The 16,538-nt window shown below is 44.8% G+C and overlaps 1 protein-coding gene across 2 annotated transcripts; it reads right to left on the reverse strand.

Moving 5' to 3' along the window:
- Positions 1-609: 609 nt before the first annotated feature.
- Positions 610-11,989, reverse strand: LOC149337430 (uncharacterized). 2 transcript variants are annotated; one of them, XM_089553440.1, is made up of 2 exons: positions 9,368-11,989; positions 610-2,882 (listed from the first exon to the last, which is right to left on the reverse strand). In XM_089553440.1, exons 1-2 carry the CDS (start codon positions 9,405-9,407, stop codon positions 2,434-2,436), a joined length of 489 nt encoding a protein of 162 aa, XP_089409566.1. In that variant the 5' UTR covers positions 9,408-11,989; the 3' UTR covers positions 610-2,433. The 2 variants fall into 2 exon arrangements, with proteins under 2 accessions (XP_089409566.1, XP_089409567.1); XM_089553441.1 differs by lacking the exon at positions 9,368-11,989 and adding an exon at positions 5,507-6,884.
- Positions 11,990-16,538: the final 4,549 nt, after the last annotated feature.

The following is a 16,538-nucleotide window of genomic DNA, read 5'->3' on the forward strand; positions in this document are numbered from 1 at the left end:
TACCAATGAAAGCTGTGGTGGAGTTTCATATCAATGCAAATGCTATCAGTGAGAGATATTAAAGATTTTCAAGCACTGAAATACACAGGCATTTTCACGTCTTGCACCCACAATAATGGTGCTGCACTAGATAGGAACTTTGATAGCAGTCCCAAGGGGAACAATTGTACAGTACGCAACTGGCCGCCTTTACCTGTGACAATCAGACAGCGGCCCATAAAAATGCTTTGCATCTCCATTCAAATCACACTCCTTTAAAGAAACAATGAGGGCAAACTGAAGTTGGCCTGTACTGACAGAATGACAAAGATGCTGCTTGCACTGATAATGGCACTTTGATAAGATAGAAAAGGGCATAAAATGAAAAACAGGTGTCACCACCAGCTCCTGTTGCCGGATGTAAACTGTGGTGCATCACCACAGTCTGTTGGGTGCGAATCCCAAAGGCTAGGCTGCACCTGTGTTCACTTCACAACAGTGATCAGAGAGTCCTTTTTGGTGTAGACACCATGAGTTGAAATCAAACGGTGGAAAATTTTTTAGATCTAAATTTCTCGGGAATACTAAACGAGTCTTTTGCTGTGGGAGAAATATCAACACAGCTAAAAGTGCCATGGAATCGATTTTTATTTGGACCAAAAATTACGCGTAGCCCTCACTGTCCCTTTAACCCCTTAACGGACAGATTTAAAAAAAAAATGGTAACACGGACTGATGGGGACACTTAAGTTCCATCTTAAAGAGGCCATGACAAGGTCTACCACCAAACCTCGCTTTAACGTTGAAGCTACAAGCCTATATGAGTATTTCAGCTAGAAATTTGAAGCTATCAGTTCTAAGCCCTTCCCTTTGGCAGCAACGGCCATTTTGAAGCAGCCTAAGTGACGTCATAGATTGGCAGCATCGTCTGCTATAAAACTGAGCGCACGCGCCTACTCGAGTCCAACCGAGGCTCACTGTGGTGAAGTTGCCAAGAAGGGGCAGAAGCTACACTGAAAAGGAATGACACTAGTCTTTGCTGCCTTCGTCCTCCTCCAACTTGCCCCCTTCGCCCCACTGCACTCCAAGCCTGAAACAATGAACAACCCACTCCCCTACACTCACTACTGACAGTTCAGGTGGTTCAGTCGTTCCGTCGCAAGCAAGCATGCGACTGTCAGTTTATGTCGTCACGAGCCGTGAGCGTTCCAGTGTAGTCAGACTTCCACACAGTTCAGGAGAACTTTTAAAAATTCAATTACAAGTGACTCGCTGCACCCAATGAGCTCATATTTTGTCCAGTTGTTCCGAGATGGATAGCGAACAACATGCAATAAACAGCTTGGACTCTGAAAAACGGTGTCATGACCCCTTTAAGGGTATGACACAATAGCGGTAACGGGTTAATGCCCATATATCAGCATTTGCAATTTTTTACTTCACATTCACAGATCCCCAAGAGTTCTCATACCACTACTGGTGCAGTGTTGCAGTGGTTAAGTGATGGCAGGGGCTGCCATTGGTGGGGCTTGTGCGAGCCAGGTTTCCCTTCCCAAGCAACTCCCATGGCCAATCATTAATTTAACTGCCACCTGCCCGGCGCACGGTTTGCTCACAATCCAGTGGGCAGGTTGTAACGGTGCCACAATATCACGTAACCTATGTGACCGACCTTACGTTGCTTCTCTGAAGATTTTTCGCTCACAACACTGCCAACACCAGATTTTCTGCAGAACAGAAGCCTTAATGTTATCGCACTACTATGGCCATTTAGCACCTGTGCAGCCATCTATCGACAAGCCAAAAAAAATGCTTTCAATGAGCCGTATTAGCCTTCAACTCAGAGTGTCAAAAACGCACGACAAGCTGGACTAAAGTCCGCTAGAGGATTAAAGGGACACCAAAAGCAACTCCATAATGTCTTTGCTTTCTTAGCAAAACCAAATAACTTCACCTTTTGCGACTCTGATGACGTTCATTTGGCTGCAAAAGGGCTGAAAAATTTGCAGTCAAATTTCAGACCTTTTTCTTTCTTTGGCACGCTTTTTACACCCGATACTGATGATGTTATGTACTGCTGTGGATTGGCCTCATTTAAACTTCCACATTTGTTTTATACCTTTCAGAATAAAAGTGCACTAGTAGCAGTGATGACCCAGCTGCCCTCATATTCCTGCAGGTACACCTGCATTTTCTGTTCTGTTCGATAGCGAACCTCGCCTGACATGCCACAGCCTACTTGTCTGAACAGTCAGCAGTGGTGACGCTCACAAATGATATTTAGCTCTTCTGTATTTGACGAGAGCTTCCTATTTTACAAAACTAGCCTTGTTCTCATTACAGATACAGTAGCCTATTGATACAGGCTAGATTCAATTTGCTCTCAGTCTAATTCTAATGAACTACATGCCTCAGGGAATGCCCCTCAAAGCACTCTTGACCACCGTGCGGCCCCTAGTGCCTGCACCTGCATGTGCGCATGTGGTAGTTGAGGTAATCCTTGCGGGCAAAGTCCTTGAGGCAGGTGGGGCACTTGAACGGCCGTTCGCCCGTGTGTGTCCGCACGTGGTTCTCGAGCACATGCTTGCGGGCAAACCTCTTCGGGCACAGGTGGCAGTGGAACGGCTTCAGCCCGGCTGACGCTGGACGCTCCACACGGGTCATCCCCACTGGACTGTTGCCGGCGGATGACGACACTGGAGCCAGACCGCCGTGCATGGGCATGGACCTGATACGCTGGAGCTCACGCCTCAGCGATGAGCTGATCCGTCTCACCGTGTCCGGAGAGCGGACCCCTGCTGCTGTGGTCATGCGATGGCGGCCGTAAAGGGTCAAGTGTCGCGATGACGGCAGATTGAAGGTCAGTTCCTTCAGGGATTGAAGGCACGGAGGCTGCCCGCTATCTGCAGAGTGTGAGCAAAAAAGATGTCGAGCAACTGCATGAACAAGCACTTTTCAGCTTTCCACAAAGACTATTAACAGAATACTCGTCCAATGGGCACGGCTGGCCATGCCAAGAGATAATATGTACCCCACTTTATACGCCAATGTAAAACATAATAAAGTGTGGTTGATTAACATTATTGGAAATTTGGGCAAAGCAACATTACAATGAACAAAATAAGATGTTGATATTTCATATTGCAACTGAAGCAAAGGCAACTAAAACAACTTTAACTTCCTCCTGCTGACAGCAATCAGCCTCGGTCAACTTGAACAATGGAAGTAATGAACTGACTCAGGACACAGTAAGACTCTATAGCTCAGTGGCTACACAGTAGAACAAGGCAGTACAGTAAAACCTCATTATTTTCGGATTTCAAGGACAGGGCAAAATGTCCGAATTATCCGACAGTTTCAATTAAAGAACGACCCCAAAAAACTGCCAAAAAACCACTCACATCATGGCAAATTTATTTGGCGGGAACCTGAGCGGTGGTTGTCTGCTTCTGAGACGAAAACTACTCGGCAATGATGATTGTTTTGTACTTCTGTCAGATGCTTTACTGCAAAAACTGTTGGGCCCGGGCAGGAATTTCAGAATCAGAATCAGTTTATAGGCATACAAAAGGAACTACAACATGGACAAATTTATACGGGCAGAGGTACCCGAGGCCTCCAAAGGGACGTCTTGGCTAAAGTGTTTCCCACTGAGCTACAGGAAACAGCCTCCTGCACAGCTGATCCACCCCAGTCCACGTTCCTCAAGTTTATGTCTATCTATGATCTCGACCAAAAAGAGAAACTCAGCAGCGAGTGCCGACTGCATAAGACCTGTGTTTATGCCACGCAATTGGACTGGTCTGCTCTGTGTGGTTCTAGCTACGGCCAAACCGCAACTCCGGGGACATCTCAGCAACACAAAGAACACGACTGGTGCGCGGCCTGTGTTACCATGCCACCTCCGAAAAGCTGCCGCTTGCACGGCTTGTAAACAAACCAACCCCAGCTGCCCTTTGACTCTGGGCTGTCCTCCTGACCTCCTCCTGTGGCTATGTCACGCGAAGTTCTAACCATGTGGGGGGACCTAGGGAACATCTGCTCCATTTATACAGAGCACCATCAACATGTATGATCTCTCTCTTGTCCATAACCCACAAGATGTACCCTTCTGTGCATAAAGCTCTTACTCTTTCCGTAACCTCACATCTCCATTTCCTCGGGCACGACGCCCAGCCGGAGATGCTGATGTCGGTAACCCAATCTCAACAGCACGCTGTCAATGCGAAACTGCTAAACAAGAGTAAGGGCCTCTGTGGCCACCTTGTAATGCCATCCGATGGCACTGGTGTCTCCTTACAAGCGGCCGCATTGTGTGTGAAGGCCCTCTACCAAACAAACTGTAAACAGCGCACAGCGAAGTGCGCAGTTTTGGCGCAACAGAAAAATGGACGAACCGTGCAGGTGGAAGCAAGGGAAATACTTGTAGGTGCCTGAAGAGTGAGGTGCCTTGTCGTGAGAAAAATTTAAAGACGTCGACGCACCAATCAGCGTCCGAAACTGCGCAAAAGTCGGCTGAATGGCTGATGCGTGGTGGTAGCCGCCGTCACCACAGTCTGGAGTGATGCTCAGTGAAGAGAAACCAAAACTATGCAGCCGCACAATTTTTGAGCAACGAGACCCTCTGAACGTTATCACGCCTTACTTTGCTCGCATGTAAGAGGTGTGCGGGCAACCTTGCACCGTGCTATTCAGGGCTGAGGAGGGGATATTTCAGATGAGCACTAACTGCGCCTCTCACACCGCAGCATGACCCCTGTCGGGAGACCGTCCGAGTTAACTGATGTGGACATTGCGGACTTGTACTACTCAATGCCAAATAATGAGCTAATGAAGAGCGTCCAGGAATGCATTTCGAAGCACAACAACGAGGCTGCATTTGTGTCCAGATGTGGTGTATCTGTTGGGTTGTCTTTAGAAATACTCATGTTTTAGCTTAAGTCCACGGTCATAGGGTAGAACGGGAAGTGCTCGTAACTGATGTGAGTCCACCTGAGTCTGAATTAATGACCGTCTGGCGTCATAAACATACACGGGTGTTGGCCGGGACCAGGCTGGCAATATGAACTACGTACATGGATGTCCAAATTAACAGGAGTCGAAGTAATGAGGTTTTACTGTATGGGGAAAGAACAAAACTGACCAGTAACCAAGGCAAAGCAAATAAAATACAACTTGGAACCTTTGGCAATTAGTGTTGCTAAGTAGTTTGGAATAAATTAAGCACGACCATGTAGCCACTGCCATGATACCATACTGACGATGCACTCAAGCCCACCAAGTGTATAGCAAGTGGGCATTATTTAAATCTAGGGTCCAAAAATGTAGCCCATGGACCAAATGATGCCTGCTGGCCTGACCATATAGCTTGCTGGCCATATAGGTTTCAGCCTTTGTTTTAGAACCACCACGCCCATAATACTCTCGGTATTTTTTATAACCCATATTGCACTTCTTCACTGAGACTGAAGGTTGACCTGACCAGCTGTACAATGCATCCGACTTGTAAGTCGGCAACAGGACATACTCTGTGTAGTTAGAAGTCATGGGGCAGTAATCTCTTATCTTCGCAACATCCCCAGCTGTGAGTCAATGGTTGACTTCCATTACATTTGCAGTGGCAGAAGAACTCTTCTGAAGAGGACATGACTGCCCACCCTCCTTTCCCCTTTTTAGCCAGAAACACACGAGAAGTCTTCCGGGCTCGCACATGAAAAAAGGCCCAAGACCCCAGGCCAAAACAATGGTCACAGCATCAACAGAGCCACGTGACACCTTACAGATTGTCACATTAATCTGAACCTGCCCTGTACCATCACCAACGAATATATCTCTGAGCATCAGACACACACAAATAGCTACATCCAAAGCCAAACTAAAAACTCAAGCGAAGCCACACAGTGTTTGGCAAAATTGCTCAGGCAGTTGCCAGCAATGCAGTGCAAATGTACAAAGCAACACGTAGAATGTGGGGAGCAGTAGGACTGTAACCCTGAGGTGCACACAACCTACAAACTACAAAGTTGAACAAAACACTGGCAACACAGCAGTCAAAAAGGTCAGAAAGCTGGGCACGTTGGTTGCAATCCATAGTATAACAGTGTGGAAGAAGAGAAATGACAAATTAGACAACATGAGCGCTGACTTTCAACTAAACTTTATTAGACACTTGTAAACATTTATACGTTATCAGCCAAGACTAACTAAAAAAAAACGAACTTATCCACACTGACCAAGACCTACAACTCCACAAAGGCACCCTCCAAAGATTACATTTCAAGGCTGTCGAAGTGAATACGACGGTTTGCTGACACACGAAGAACCACTCTTACCAATATGGTAACCATCAACTATCTCTCCTACCGTCTGATCGCTATGTGTGAAAATTACTGACATTTCATGGAACAATGGGTTGCATGCATGCTCTCGTTGGCAACAATGAATAGGTAGATTAGGTCCCGTACTGCTATCCAAAGATCTGTTGTGCTCCATAAGGCAGATGTTTAAACAACAATCTGTCTGTCCAACATAGTGGCCACTGCAAAAAAAGGGGTAATCAGTGCACATCTTTGGCATAATCTATCATTCTAACCATGCGCTTTACAGAGAAACTTCTTCCCTCTCTCCTTCTTGCATCCGGCTGCTGCCTCCACTGCACTGCCGGGCCATCATCATCACCATCATCAGCCTGACTACGCCCACTGCAGGGCAAAGTCCTCTCCCATGTCCCTCCAGTTAACCCTGTCCTTTGCCCGTTGTGGCCACCATATCCCCGCAAAGTGCTTATTCTCATCCGCCCGCCTAACTTTCTGCCGCCCCCTGCTATGCTTGCCCTCTCTTGGAATCCACTCCGTTACCCTTAAGGACCAGCGGTTATCCTGCCTTCGCATTACATGCCCTGCCCAAGCCCACTTCTTCCTCTTGATTTCGACTAGGATGTCATCGTGTCATCAGGATTATCATCGTTTCAAACAGCTTTACTAACATTTTTGAACACAGAAGATGCGTCATAGAGTGCTAGATGATTTACCGTGTCCGTGACTTTTTGGCGGTCCTTTTTTTGCTTTGCCATTTCTTGTGTGCTGAACAGCTCCGGAGCCTCTTTTGTGTGTCATTGTATTTTTAGTTACTTATTTTGCCCTAATTATTACTCACTTGTTTGAACGTGTTGAATTTTGCGGTTTCAATGTGTTATACTGCACTTAACCAAATGTTACCCAAACTCTGCCTTCTGTATATTTACCATCATTTGTTATGAGTTGATTTGTTATGTGTGCTTTCTTTTAATCATTCCCCCCCTATGTAATGCCCTCTTCTGGGTCTTTAGGGTAAATAAATAAATAAATAAAAATTAACCCACCTCATTTCCCCTCACCCACTCCGCCCACTTCTGATCTCTTAACTGTCGGGCCAAAGCCTCCTATAATTTCCATGCCTGGTCACTGATGCCAAAATCAATGGATGCTGATTGTCACACTTTTCATCAAGGCTGCGAGTGCCACTTATCGGCAAAAGTAGGCATGCAGCGATGAATGAGGTGCTCGCCACGATGGTGCGCTCACATTGGAGAGCACCTAAAACCTCGCTCATCGTTGGGTTTATCACGGTGAGCCTAGTTTTGGCGCTCGCTGTGATGAGGCGCTTGGCATCACAGACAACCCGCTTGCGGTAGAGAGACTGAGGTGCACGCGAACCAACAGCACGTGCCCACTGTCACGCAGTGACACCCTCTCCTGACCTCCTCGCACTTCGCCTGCAAGGAGTGCTAGTAGCTTTGATTTTGCTTGAACAGCTGCTTTTGAGCCGATACCCAGGCATGGAAAATATAGGAGGCTATGGCCAGTTTTGGCGTGAAGAAGAAAACGACATCAATGCTATATTCTCTGGCAACGTTTCGCGTTCTGTGCCACACACTGTGTACGTATGGGATTACGGCTACCGTTCTACGAACTTGTAAATCATTCTGCCTTGGAGCGTGACCCTGCTCTGACGTGCTCTTAGCAATCATTCTTTCGCACAATCTTGTGATTAGCGTGCTGGAGTACCCTGCTTCCCTCAGCTTGGCTATCTGATCCTCCATGTTTACTGCTACTCAGTGCAGAATTGCTGCAGAACGGGTAAGGGAGACAGTCGAGGCTTACCATTTTGGTAAGCGTGGTTCTTTGTGTGGCAGCTAACCGTCATTACCACTTGACAACCGCAAAATGGAATTTTTGGAAGGTACCTTTGTGAAGTTGTAGGTCTTTATCAGCGTTGATAAGTTCGGTTTTTTAACTTAGTCTTGGCAGGAAAGGTAATACGCGTGTAATAAAGTTGGTTTGGTTTATGGGGTTTAACCTACCAAAGCGACTAAGGTTATGAGAAACACCGTAGTGGAGGGCTCCGGAAATTTCGACCACCTGGGGGTTCTTTAACGTGCGCTGACATCGCACAGTACACGGGCCTCTAGAATTTCTCCTCCAAAAAAATTCAACCGGTGCGGCCGGGATCGAACTCGCGTCTTTAGGGCCAGCAGCCGAGCACCATAACCACTGAGCCAGCGCGGCGGCACGCATGTAATAAAGTGCAGTTGAAAGTCAGCACACGTGTTATCTGTTTTTTCATTTGTCCTCATCTTCCGAGCTGTTATACTATGCAGCAGTCAACTAATACACGCAACATAAATGTTGATGGCTCTGCAAAAAGGATTTTCAATTAACTTTAACTGCTGTGCACTTGCCATTTCAATAAAACAAATGCACAAAAGTGATCATCTCTCCAAACAAATCATAGCGTGTTGATACTTGGTTCATATTTCAGCTTGTAGTATAAATAACAAGTGTACATCATAATATGACTGGCGCGATGAGAGGACCAGAAGCATACATGGCCCCTGCTCACAAGCAACTTGAGTAGAGCCATTTACAATGCCCTCTTGCCATGTGCAACTCCTCTAACTGCAGAACACTACTAGACATCCGCAACAACACCTGGCACCCAGAATGACGCATAAATCACAGGTAAAAAATATATGCAGCAATGATCCAAGCCAAGAAAAAAAGCAAGGAGCAATTTTGTTTTTGTAACTACAGTGGGGGAGTTATATTTAATAATTATTTTTCACTATATATATAAAAAAGGAAGCAAACACAAGAAACGACAACACAGTACAGGTGGAGACCTAATCTACATTCCAAGCCCATGTCTTTGTCAACTCAAGAAATCTGGACCAATATTTCTAAAAAACCACGTTCCAGGTCTGTTTTTTTTAATTTAAAACCAGCATGCAACTACTGAGCCCCCACTGGATTATCCATGACGTCTACCTGTTACAAAGAAAAAGCACACCTTGCAAAAATTCTGATTTGCCACATACTGCCCCAAGGCAACTAACTGTAAGTCAAACGACCTCTTGGTAGCGGCAGCGTCAGTTCCTTTGGCAGGCGCATCCAAAAAGCTGCTTTCACAACATCCACACGGTAGTCGAATCTTGGGTGATAAAAGCCCAAGCCATCAAAAAAGCTAATTTCATCTGTAACTTGGACTGTCTCCTTTTCAAACCAACTTGCGCACAGGTTTGCAACTGCAAGAAAAAACACGCAATGTTTATCCAAAGAGCGCAACACCCAAACAAGTCATACCCAGATCTAAGCCTAATTTCGGTTTTGCACGAATCACAAAGTACATATCCTGCATGTACTAAACTTGTCACTGCACAGAATTGTGCATCTTTATCAAGAAGACTTTTCAAAATTGACAACGGTACTTACCTCCTTCAGCCACCCATGATGCAAACCCATAATCATCTGCTCTGAGATCAAGGAACCGAAAGCCGCCAACGCTGGGTTTCCGCCACAGGGCGTAAGTGGCGCCATCTCTTGTCTGCAAAAGAAACTGGCAGAATGTAAAAGACGCTACGGCGAGCGTTGCTATGTGCACAGGTTCTTTGATGACGCCACCGTCGCCCTTCGCGGAAACCAGGCGCTGGCAGCTTTCAGTTCCTCGATCTCGGCGCAGACGATTACACGGGTTATAACCGTGCTCGGCAGGACTAGGTAAGTACCACTGTCAAACTGAATACGAGACAAAAGTTACTGCAATATGCAACTTCTGTGCACAGTTTCATCGCAAACAAGACAGTGGATGAGACAAGAAAACTTTTACGAGTCTTCATGATAAAGATGTACAATACTATAAACTGGTGACCCAGACAGTGTATCTTACAGCGACACTTGTTAATGCCTTGCTTCCCAAAAGGAAAAGGGAAGGCACGCTGTTACTGAAGTTCACACTACTGAGTCATAATAACCCTTTGAGTTTTATTCATTTACTTACACATGCGGCTGAAATGATTATTGCAGTAGAGAACAATACGGTTGATCAGATGAAAGTCTAAAAGAAAACTGAACATATCAGCATGTTAAGAAACAGCAACAAATGGTTAAATGCAAATACAACAACTTGTGAAATAAAAAAACTGGACATGAAATATAGAAACCAGAACTAATACTATACAAAAAAGAACAAATTAGGAATGCAAGACTGCCTAATAGGTTGTACACAAAGGTTGTATAAAATAAATATTACAAAAGTGCCATACTATAAAGAACATAAAATAGCATTGATAAGCTTATGCAACTTGGCATAGGTACAACAAAAAAGTTTAAGCAACAATAAAAACGGAAAGGCACTCAGGAAAAAATTTGGTAATAAGACGATACACTATCAACTGCGATAACAAATTTTTAAAATGACAAACTATTAACTGATGCATGAATTTAAGCCATGCAGTTTTAGCGGTAGTCTGTAGTGATTGTATTCCTTCTTTTCTCATTATTTCAGATAGCGAATCAGTTATTTTGTATTTGTTAAATATAAATCTAACTGATTTTCTCTGACCTGCTTTGAGTTTGCATATGTCTTGATTAGTATAAGGCAACCAAATGACGTTAGCATATTCAAGAACAAATTTAACAAAACCATTGTAGGCTAATAGCTCAGTTTGACAAGGGTTATTACATTTTTTTGCACTCAATGTAAGTAATAGTGTGATAAAACCGCTACATATTTGTGGTTCAGAGAACATATCACCAAAATAATAAGTCCAAAACAAGCAGACTGTTCTCTCCTCGTCTGCTGTCGCAGGGGTGATGCGCCTGATCCGCCGATGGCAGAGCAGCAAGCCGGCACGTGATTTGCTGAAAGCAACTTTCTGCAAGCTTTTTTCCCCACTGAAACCATGTTGACTGGCTCCTCGTACTTTCCGTAGTGAGTTAAAAAAGGGGGGACGAGCCAGGACATTTAATCCGATTTAATAGGGCCGAACAGGATAATAATTTAAACTTTCTAAGAATGCTCGGAGCACGTAGACAGAGCTCTCACGTTTGGCTTGGTTTATGGGGTTTAACGTCCCAAAGCGACTAAGGCTATGAGAGACGCCGTAGTGGAGGGCTCTGGAAATTTCGACGACCTGGGGTTCTTTAACGTGCACTGACATCGCACAGCACACGGGCCTCTGGAATTTCTCCTCCAAAGAAATTCAGCAGCCGCGGCCGGGATCGAACCCGCGTCTTTCGGGCCAGCAGCCGAGCGCCGTAACCACTGAGCTACCGCGGCGGCAGAGCTCTCACGATAACAAGAAAAACTCAAAATATTTTTCAGCGTGTTGGTAAACGGCTTATGGTCAACTATTGTGTTGTTATCCCAATGAATGACACAACTGTCTAGGAAAAGTCGTACGTTAATGTTAAGATTAGCCACTAGGTCATTTATGAGGACAGGAGCAAAGACTCAACCCTGGGGTACACCTGAGACAACACGAGCTATATGGGAGGCAGACTGATTAACTCTACCAACTGTGTTCTTCATGATCAAGATCATGTTTATGTATTTATGAAAAGTACTTTACGTGCAGAAATTTGGCTAGAATATCCTATAAAAAATGGAGCTACAGTGCAATGAAATAAAATATGTATATATTTAGAACTTGGGGAAAAAAATGTCTGGGGTTCAACATGGCCCGAACCTAGTTATACGAGCGAAAGCTCTGTTAAAGGGGCCCAGAAACACAATCTTAGTTAACTGTTTTGCCTGTTGATTGCATACAGTGAGTTAAAATGATGCTATTAGTGTCAGTAATACCGCGTATATTCCGTTTTTTAATATTTTAATGTCCTCCCAAAAACAACTTCATGGCTCTGATGGTGTCGCCACACAGTGGTGGGTTTTTAGCAGCGGATATGACATCACCTGGTGCGAGCTTGATGATCGGACAAACAGTAAATATACTGCAAATTGTGTGAATAAATCATCATCATCATCATCATCATCATCATCAGCCTGACTACACCCACTGCAGGGCAAAGGCCTCTCCCATGTCTCTCCAATTAACCCTGTCCTTTGTCAGTTGCCGCCACTGTATCCCCGCAAACTTCTCAATCTCATCCGCCCACCTAACTTTCTGCCGTCCCCTGCTACGTTTGCTTTCTCTCACATTTTGTCACCTGTCTGCGTTTTATATTAGATCAACAAAAACAATTTGTTTGTCTTAGATAAAAGCCCTGCAAGGCAAGTAAAATAAAAATACACCACCAGGGGCGCTCTGGCATGGAAACGACGCTGCCAGTCTCAGCAAGAACGAGTTGCAGAGAGCAGGCAACCATGGAGTACAAACTTCTGCGACGTGCTCTGGCTGGCTGTTTTGATTGGTTGCGCCAGGTGCCGTCATTGATAGAGCGAAATAGGAGTGGGAAGCCCCGCCAAAATCGAGTTGAGGGCAGCGTTTTGTTTGCTTGTATTTTGAAATTTCTTCACTGAATAACTCCCGTTCCTGTGCATCGATTCCTGTAATCCTTTTTAAGTCAGCATCTGTGTGACATAAAGAACCCACCTGAAGTATAGCCGGTATCCCTCCAAGCAGTGTTTCGCAGCCCCTTTAAGCATGGTTTCCACTGTCTCAAATCAAATGTCATGGTCAAGGTCAGGCACCCAATGGTCATAGTAATTTGATGGTTTATGGGGTTTAACGTCCCAAAGCGACTCAGGCTATGAGGGACGCCGTAGTGGAGGGCTCCGGAAATTTCGACCGCCTGGGGTTCTGTAATGTGCACTGACATCGCACAGTACACGGTCCTTTAGAATTTCGCCTCCATCGAAATTCGACCGCCGCGGCCGGGATCAAACCAGCGTCTTTTGGGTCAGCAGCCAAGCACCATAACCACTCAGGCACCGTGGCGAAATAGCAATATGATCACGCGGTGATACTACCATAGCTTGGGCTATATCACCATGCAGTTGAGTTCACTTTTGACATTGTGCGGCATTGAAGGGCATTGCCTCCTCCACATCGGAATCAGAAGTTGTACCCCGAAGAGTAGAGCTCTCGCTTTAAAAACTCGGATGAGAAAAATTTAAATTTAAATTTCAGAACTACATAGAACATGCCATTCACACATTATTTGATGGCAAGAATCATCCACACAGACACTAACAAAGCCATGGGCAATATGTTCCCCACTAAGGGATCATGTCCTAACATGTTGGACCACATCTCGATCACGCACCGACAGAAGACAACACTTGGATCACTGAACCTGGCTACAGAGGCATAGCGATCAGTTCATAACCGCCTTTCTTTCTTCAGAGAACACTCATGTGGAACCCTTCCGAAAGGATATTGTAAAAATAAGGCCATTTTTAAAGTCTTCTGACAGCGACAGGGGAACAGACAATTTCTTCTATTAAGGCGGAAGCCTTTAACGCCTCATCGTTGTCGGCAGAAGGTTGTCAGCAGAGGTGTGACGCTTTTTCTTGTCAGACCAGAAAAAAAAAAATCCTTGTGCAAGACGGGATTCGAACCACCGTCCTTCTGTTCCGCAGCCAGGCGTGCTAATGGCTACGCTACTTCTTGTAACTGCATGTGTAGTAGGACGCTGGAGAGAGTTTGCAGACAGGCGTCTAACCAGACGGATGCCTCCCAAACATCCTCCAGTGTGTCCAGATTCACAAGCAATTCTGTACTTAATTAGCATATTAACCACACATCAGTGACACAAGCAGCAACACCACGCTTAAAGGTGCACTGAAGAGGAATCTGAACTTGTCTTTTTGCCACGGGAACTCGATCTACACGTTCCTAGCATTCTTAGAAACTGCGACTTATTGCCCTGTATGGCCGATTTCCCAAATTAAATCGAATTAACGGCCGGCTCCCGCCCTTTTTTTTTTAATTCTGCCTCGTACGGTGGGCGGAGTCGACCAACGCGTGGAGTGCCTTTCACCCAGTCCCGTGGCAGCTTGCCGCTCTGCCATCGGCGGAGTAATACGTAGTAGTCCGTAGTAGTAAATAGTCCGCGCGTATTTTTATTTCTGCGGGCTTATTTTGCGGCTATATTATCTGCAAATGAAACTATATATTCATGGAAACCTAAAAAACAAAATAAAGCGAAAGCAAAGCCTCCACGGAGCTGGCTGAAAGGAACTTCACGCGTTGGTCGACTCCGCCCATCGTACGAGGCAGAATTAAAAAAAAAAGGGCGGGAGCCGCACGTTAATTCGTTTTAATTAGGGAAATCGGCCATACAGGGCAATAAGTCGCAGTTTCTAAGAATGCTAGGAACGTGTAGATCGAGTTCCCGCGGCAAAAAGACAAGTTCAGAATCCTCTTCAGTGCACCTTTAAGGCTTTCGCCTCGTCGCACTTTAGGTCAACAAAGTGGCCCCTGAATTTTTTGCCCACAAGAAAGTTCTTGCAACTTCCAACATTATTCAACCAATGACAAGTAGTATATGAATGAACAATGCCACATAACTAGGGCCATTTATTTTTAAGTAAAACCCAATTTTACCCAATTGTTGTGCTTTGAGCATATTTCATGAAAATCAGGTTCAATCTAATAATGTATATACCAAAATGACACTTGTGAAAAAATCTAGCCCATCAGTGCAAAATCCGAACATACCATGGGAAGCTGGCAGGTATATTGAAGATATTATGAAGATGTTCACAGTTAGCTTTGATAGTGTTAACACTCATTGCCCTCAGCGTGACTACAGCTCAGGCACGATAAAATATTGTACTGAGGATGGAAGTGCACATGACAGAATAATTGTATAATAAAAGAAAAAAAAAGAAAGATAATCGATTTGTGTGAAACAAATTCCCAGCACGACCCGACATTCATGACATGACTCATAAAAACAGCAAGCGAAAGCAAAGTAGTTTACAGTTTAGAGGAAAAGGAGTACCTATAGTTTTATTTTGTTTGCTGCTAAAAAAACAAAACAAAGCCTATGTATAGAACAATTTCCTAATTATTATCTAGTTTAGAATTCAAAAGATAAGCACCCAATTTTTTGCCCCTCACATTTGACAAGAAATGGAAGTTAAAAGCAAAGGCCCTGCATGATACCTTTGCCTCTTCAGGCAAGCTTACCAATAAGCAATAACGTTGTTATCAAATAGAACATTCAAAACTGTACTTGTAAGTATAATTTTAAAAGGCAGATAAAAGTTCACATTTGAGAAACCTGATTTCTGAGTTTATCTATTTTATCTGTATAAATGACCTGTGCGGTGCTCCTCTTGTGCTGAAGCAGATGAGAATGTCAACAAACATATCCACTCTCAAAACATGTCAAAATTTTACCTGCAGTGTGTGCTATTTTTAGGAAGACTTATCATTCGCACTCGTAACTCACCCAATAGTAGGCACCCAGACTGTGCTTTAGCCGAGGGGGTAGTGCTACCTTAGAGTATTGAGCCACTGAACAAGTGAGCGATTATCAGTAATTTTGGTGGCAACGATACTGAGCGAGCGGGCACACAACCTGCCTTCAAAACCTTAGTTCGCTGAGTTCCGACCAGTGGAGCACAGTTCCAATGTAGGGACTGTCCCGTAACAACACTTCAGCTGAAACTAAGAAGAAATGGGCATCAGCAAAGTGTGTAGCGTAGGGAGTAGACAACCTAAGGTCACTTTTAGGGTAACACAGTCGATTCCTAAAGAAAGCAAACGTACGGCTGGAGAGGATCAGGTTGACAGATGAGATCTGGAAATCAAAGAGCACCTTTAGGTCACAGAACCGTCACATGTATGGAGCCATTATTTGTTTAGCTCGTATCTAAAGTGCCACTACAGTGCAGCGATTTATAGTAGTTTACTATACGACTACTACTCCAGCCAGTAGCCAGTAACCAGAAAAAGTAGTCCGCTGCTTAAACGTTTCTTGTTATGTAAACAAGAAGCTTATAACAAGAAGACAAATTATAAGCCCTAGGATTTTTACACGTGGATTGTTTGATACCGTCAAGCAATAGAAAGCTGATTTCGTTTACAGTTGCAGTTGGCTAGCGGAGTAATACAGGATGCCGCGGACCGCGGCCCAGTGTTAGCAACTGCTGTTTTTTTTTAAGTTGTATCCTACTAAATCTTTTTTATTCAGTTGTCAACCAAACCAATTTGCAGTCTCCCGGCTGCGCGCGCTCTACACAGACACTAAAGTTGTTGTGGAGTGGCAGGGCCTCCGGTCTCGTCCAATTGAGGTACAGCGGGGCCTTCGTCAAGGATGCCCACTCTCCCC

The sequence above is a fragment of the Amblyomma mixtum genome, chromosome 7 (genome assembly GCF_055824585.1).
Source record: "Amblyomma mixtum isolate Tamu chromosome 7, ASM5582458v1, whole genome shotgun sequence".
Taxonomy (NCBI): Eukaryota; Metazoa; Arthropoda; class Arachnida; order Ixodida; family Ixodidae; genus Amblyomma; species Amblyomma mixtum.

Coding starts and splice junctions, on each gene's coding strand:
- LOC149337430 (XM_089553440.1), bottom strand. CDS start 9,407: ATGCGCCTGCCAAAGGAACTGACGCTGCCGCTACCAAGAG. Junction 2,883..9,367: donor GACGCTGCCGCTACCAAGAG/GTCGTTTGACTT, acceptor CACACTCTGCAG/ATAGCGGGCAGCCTCCGTGC.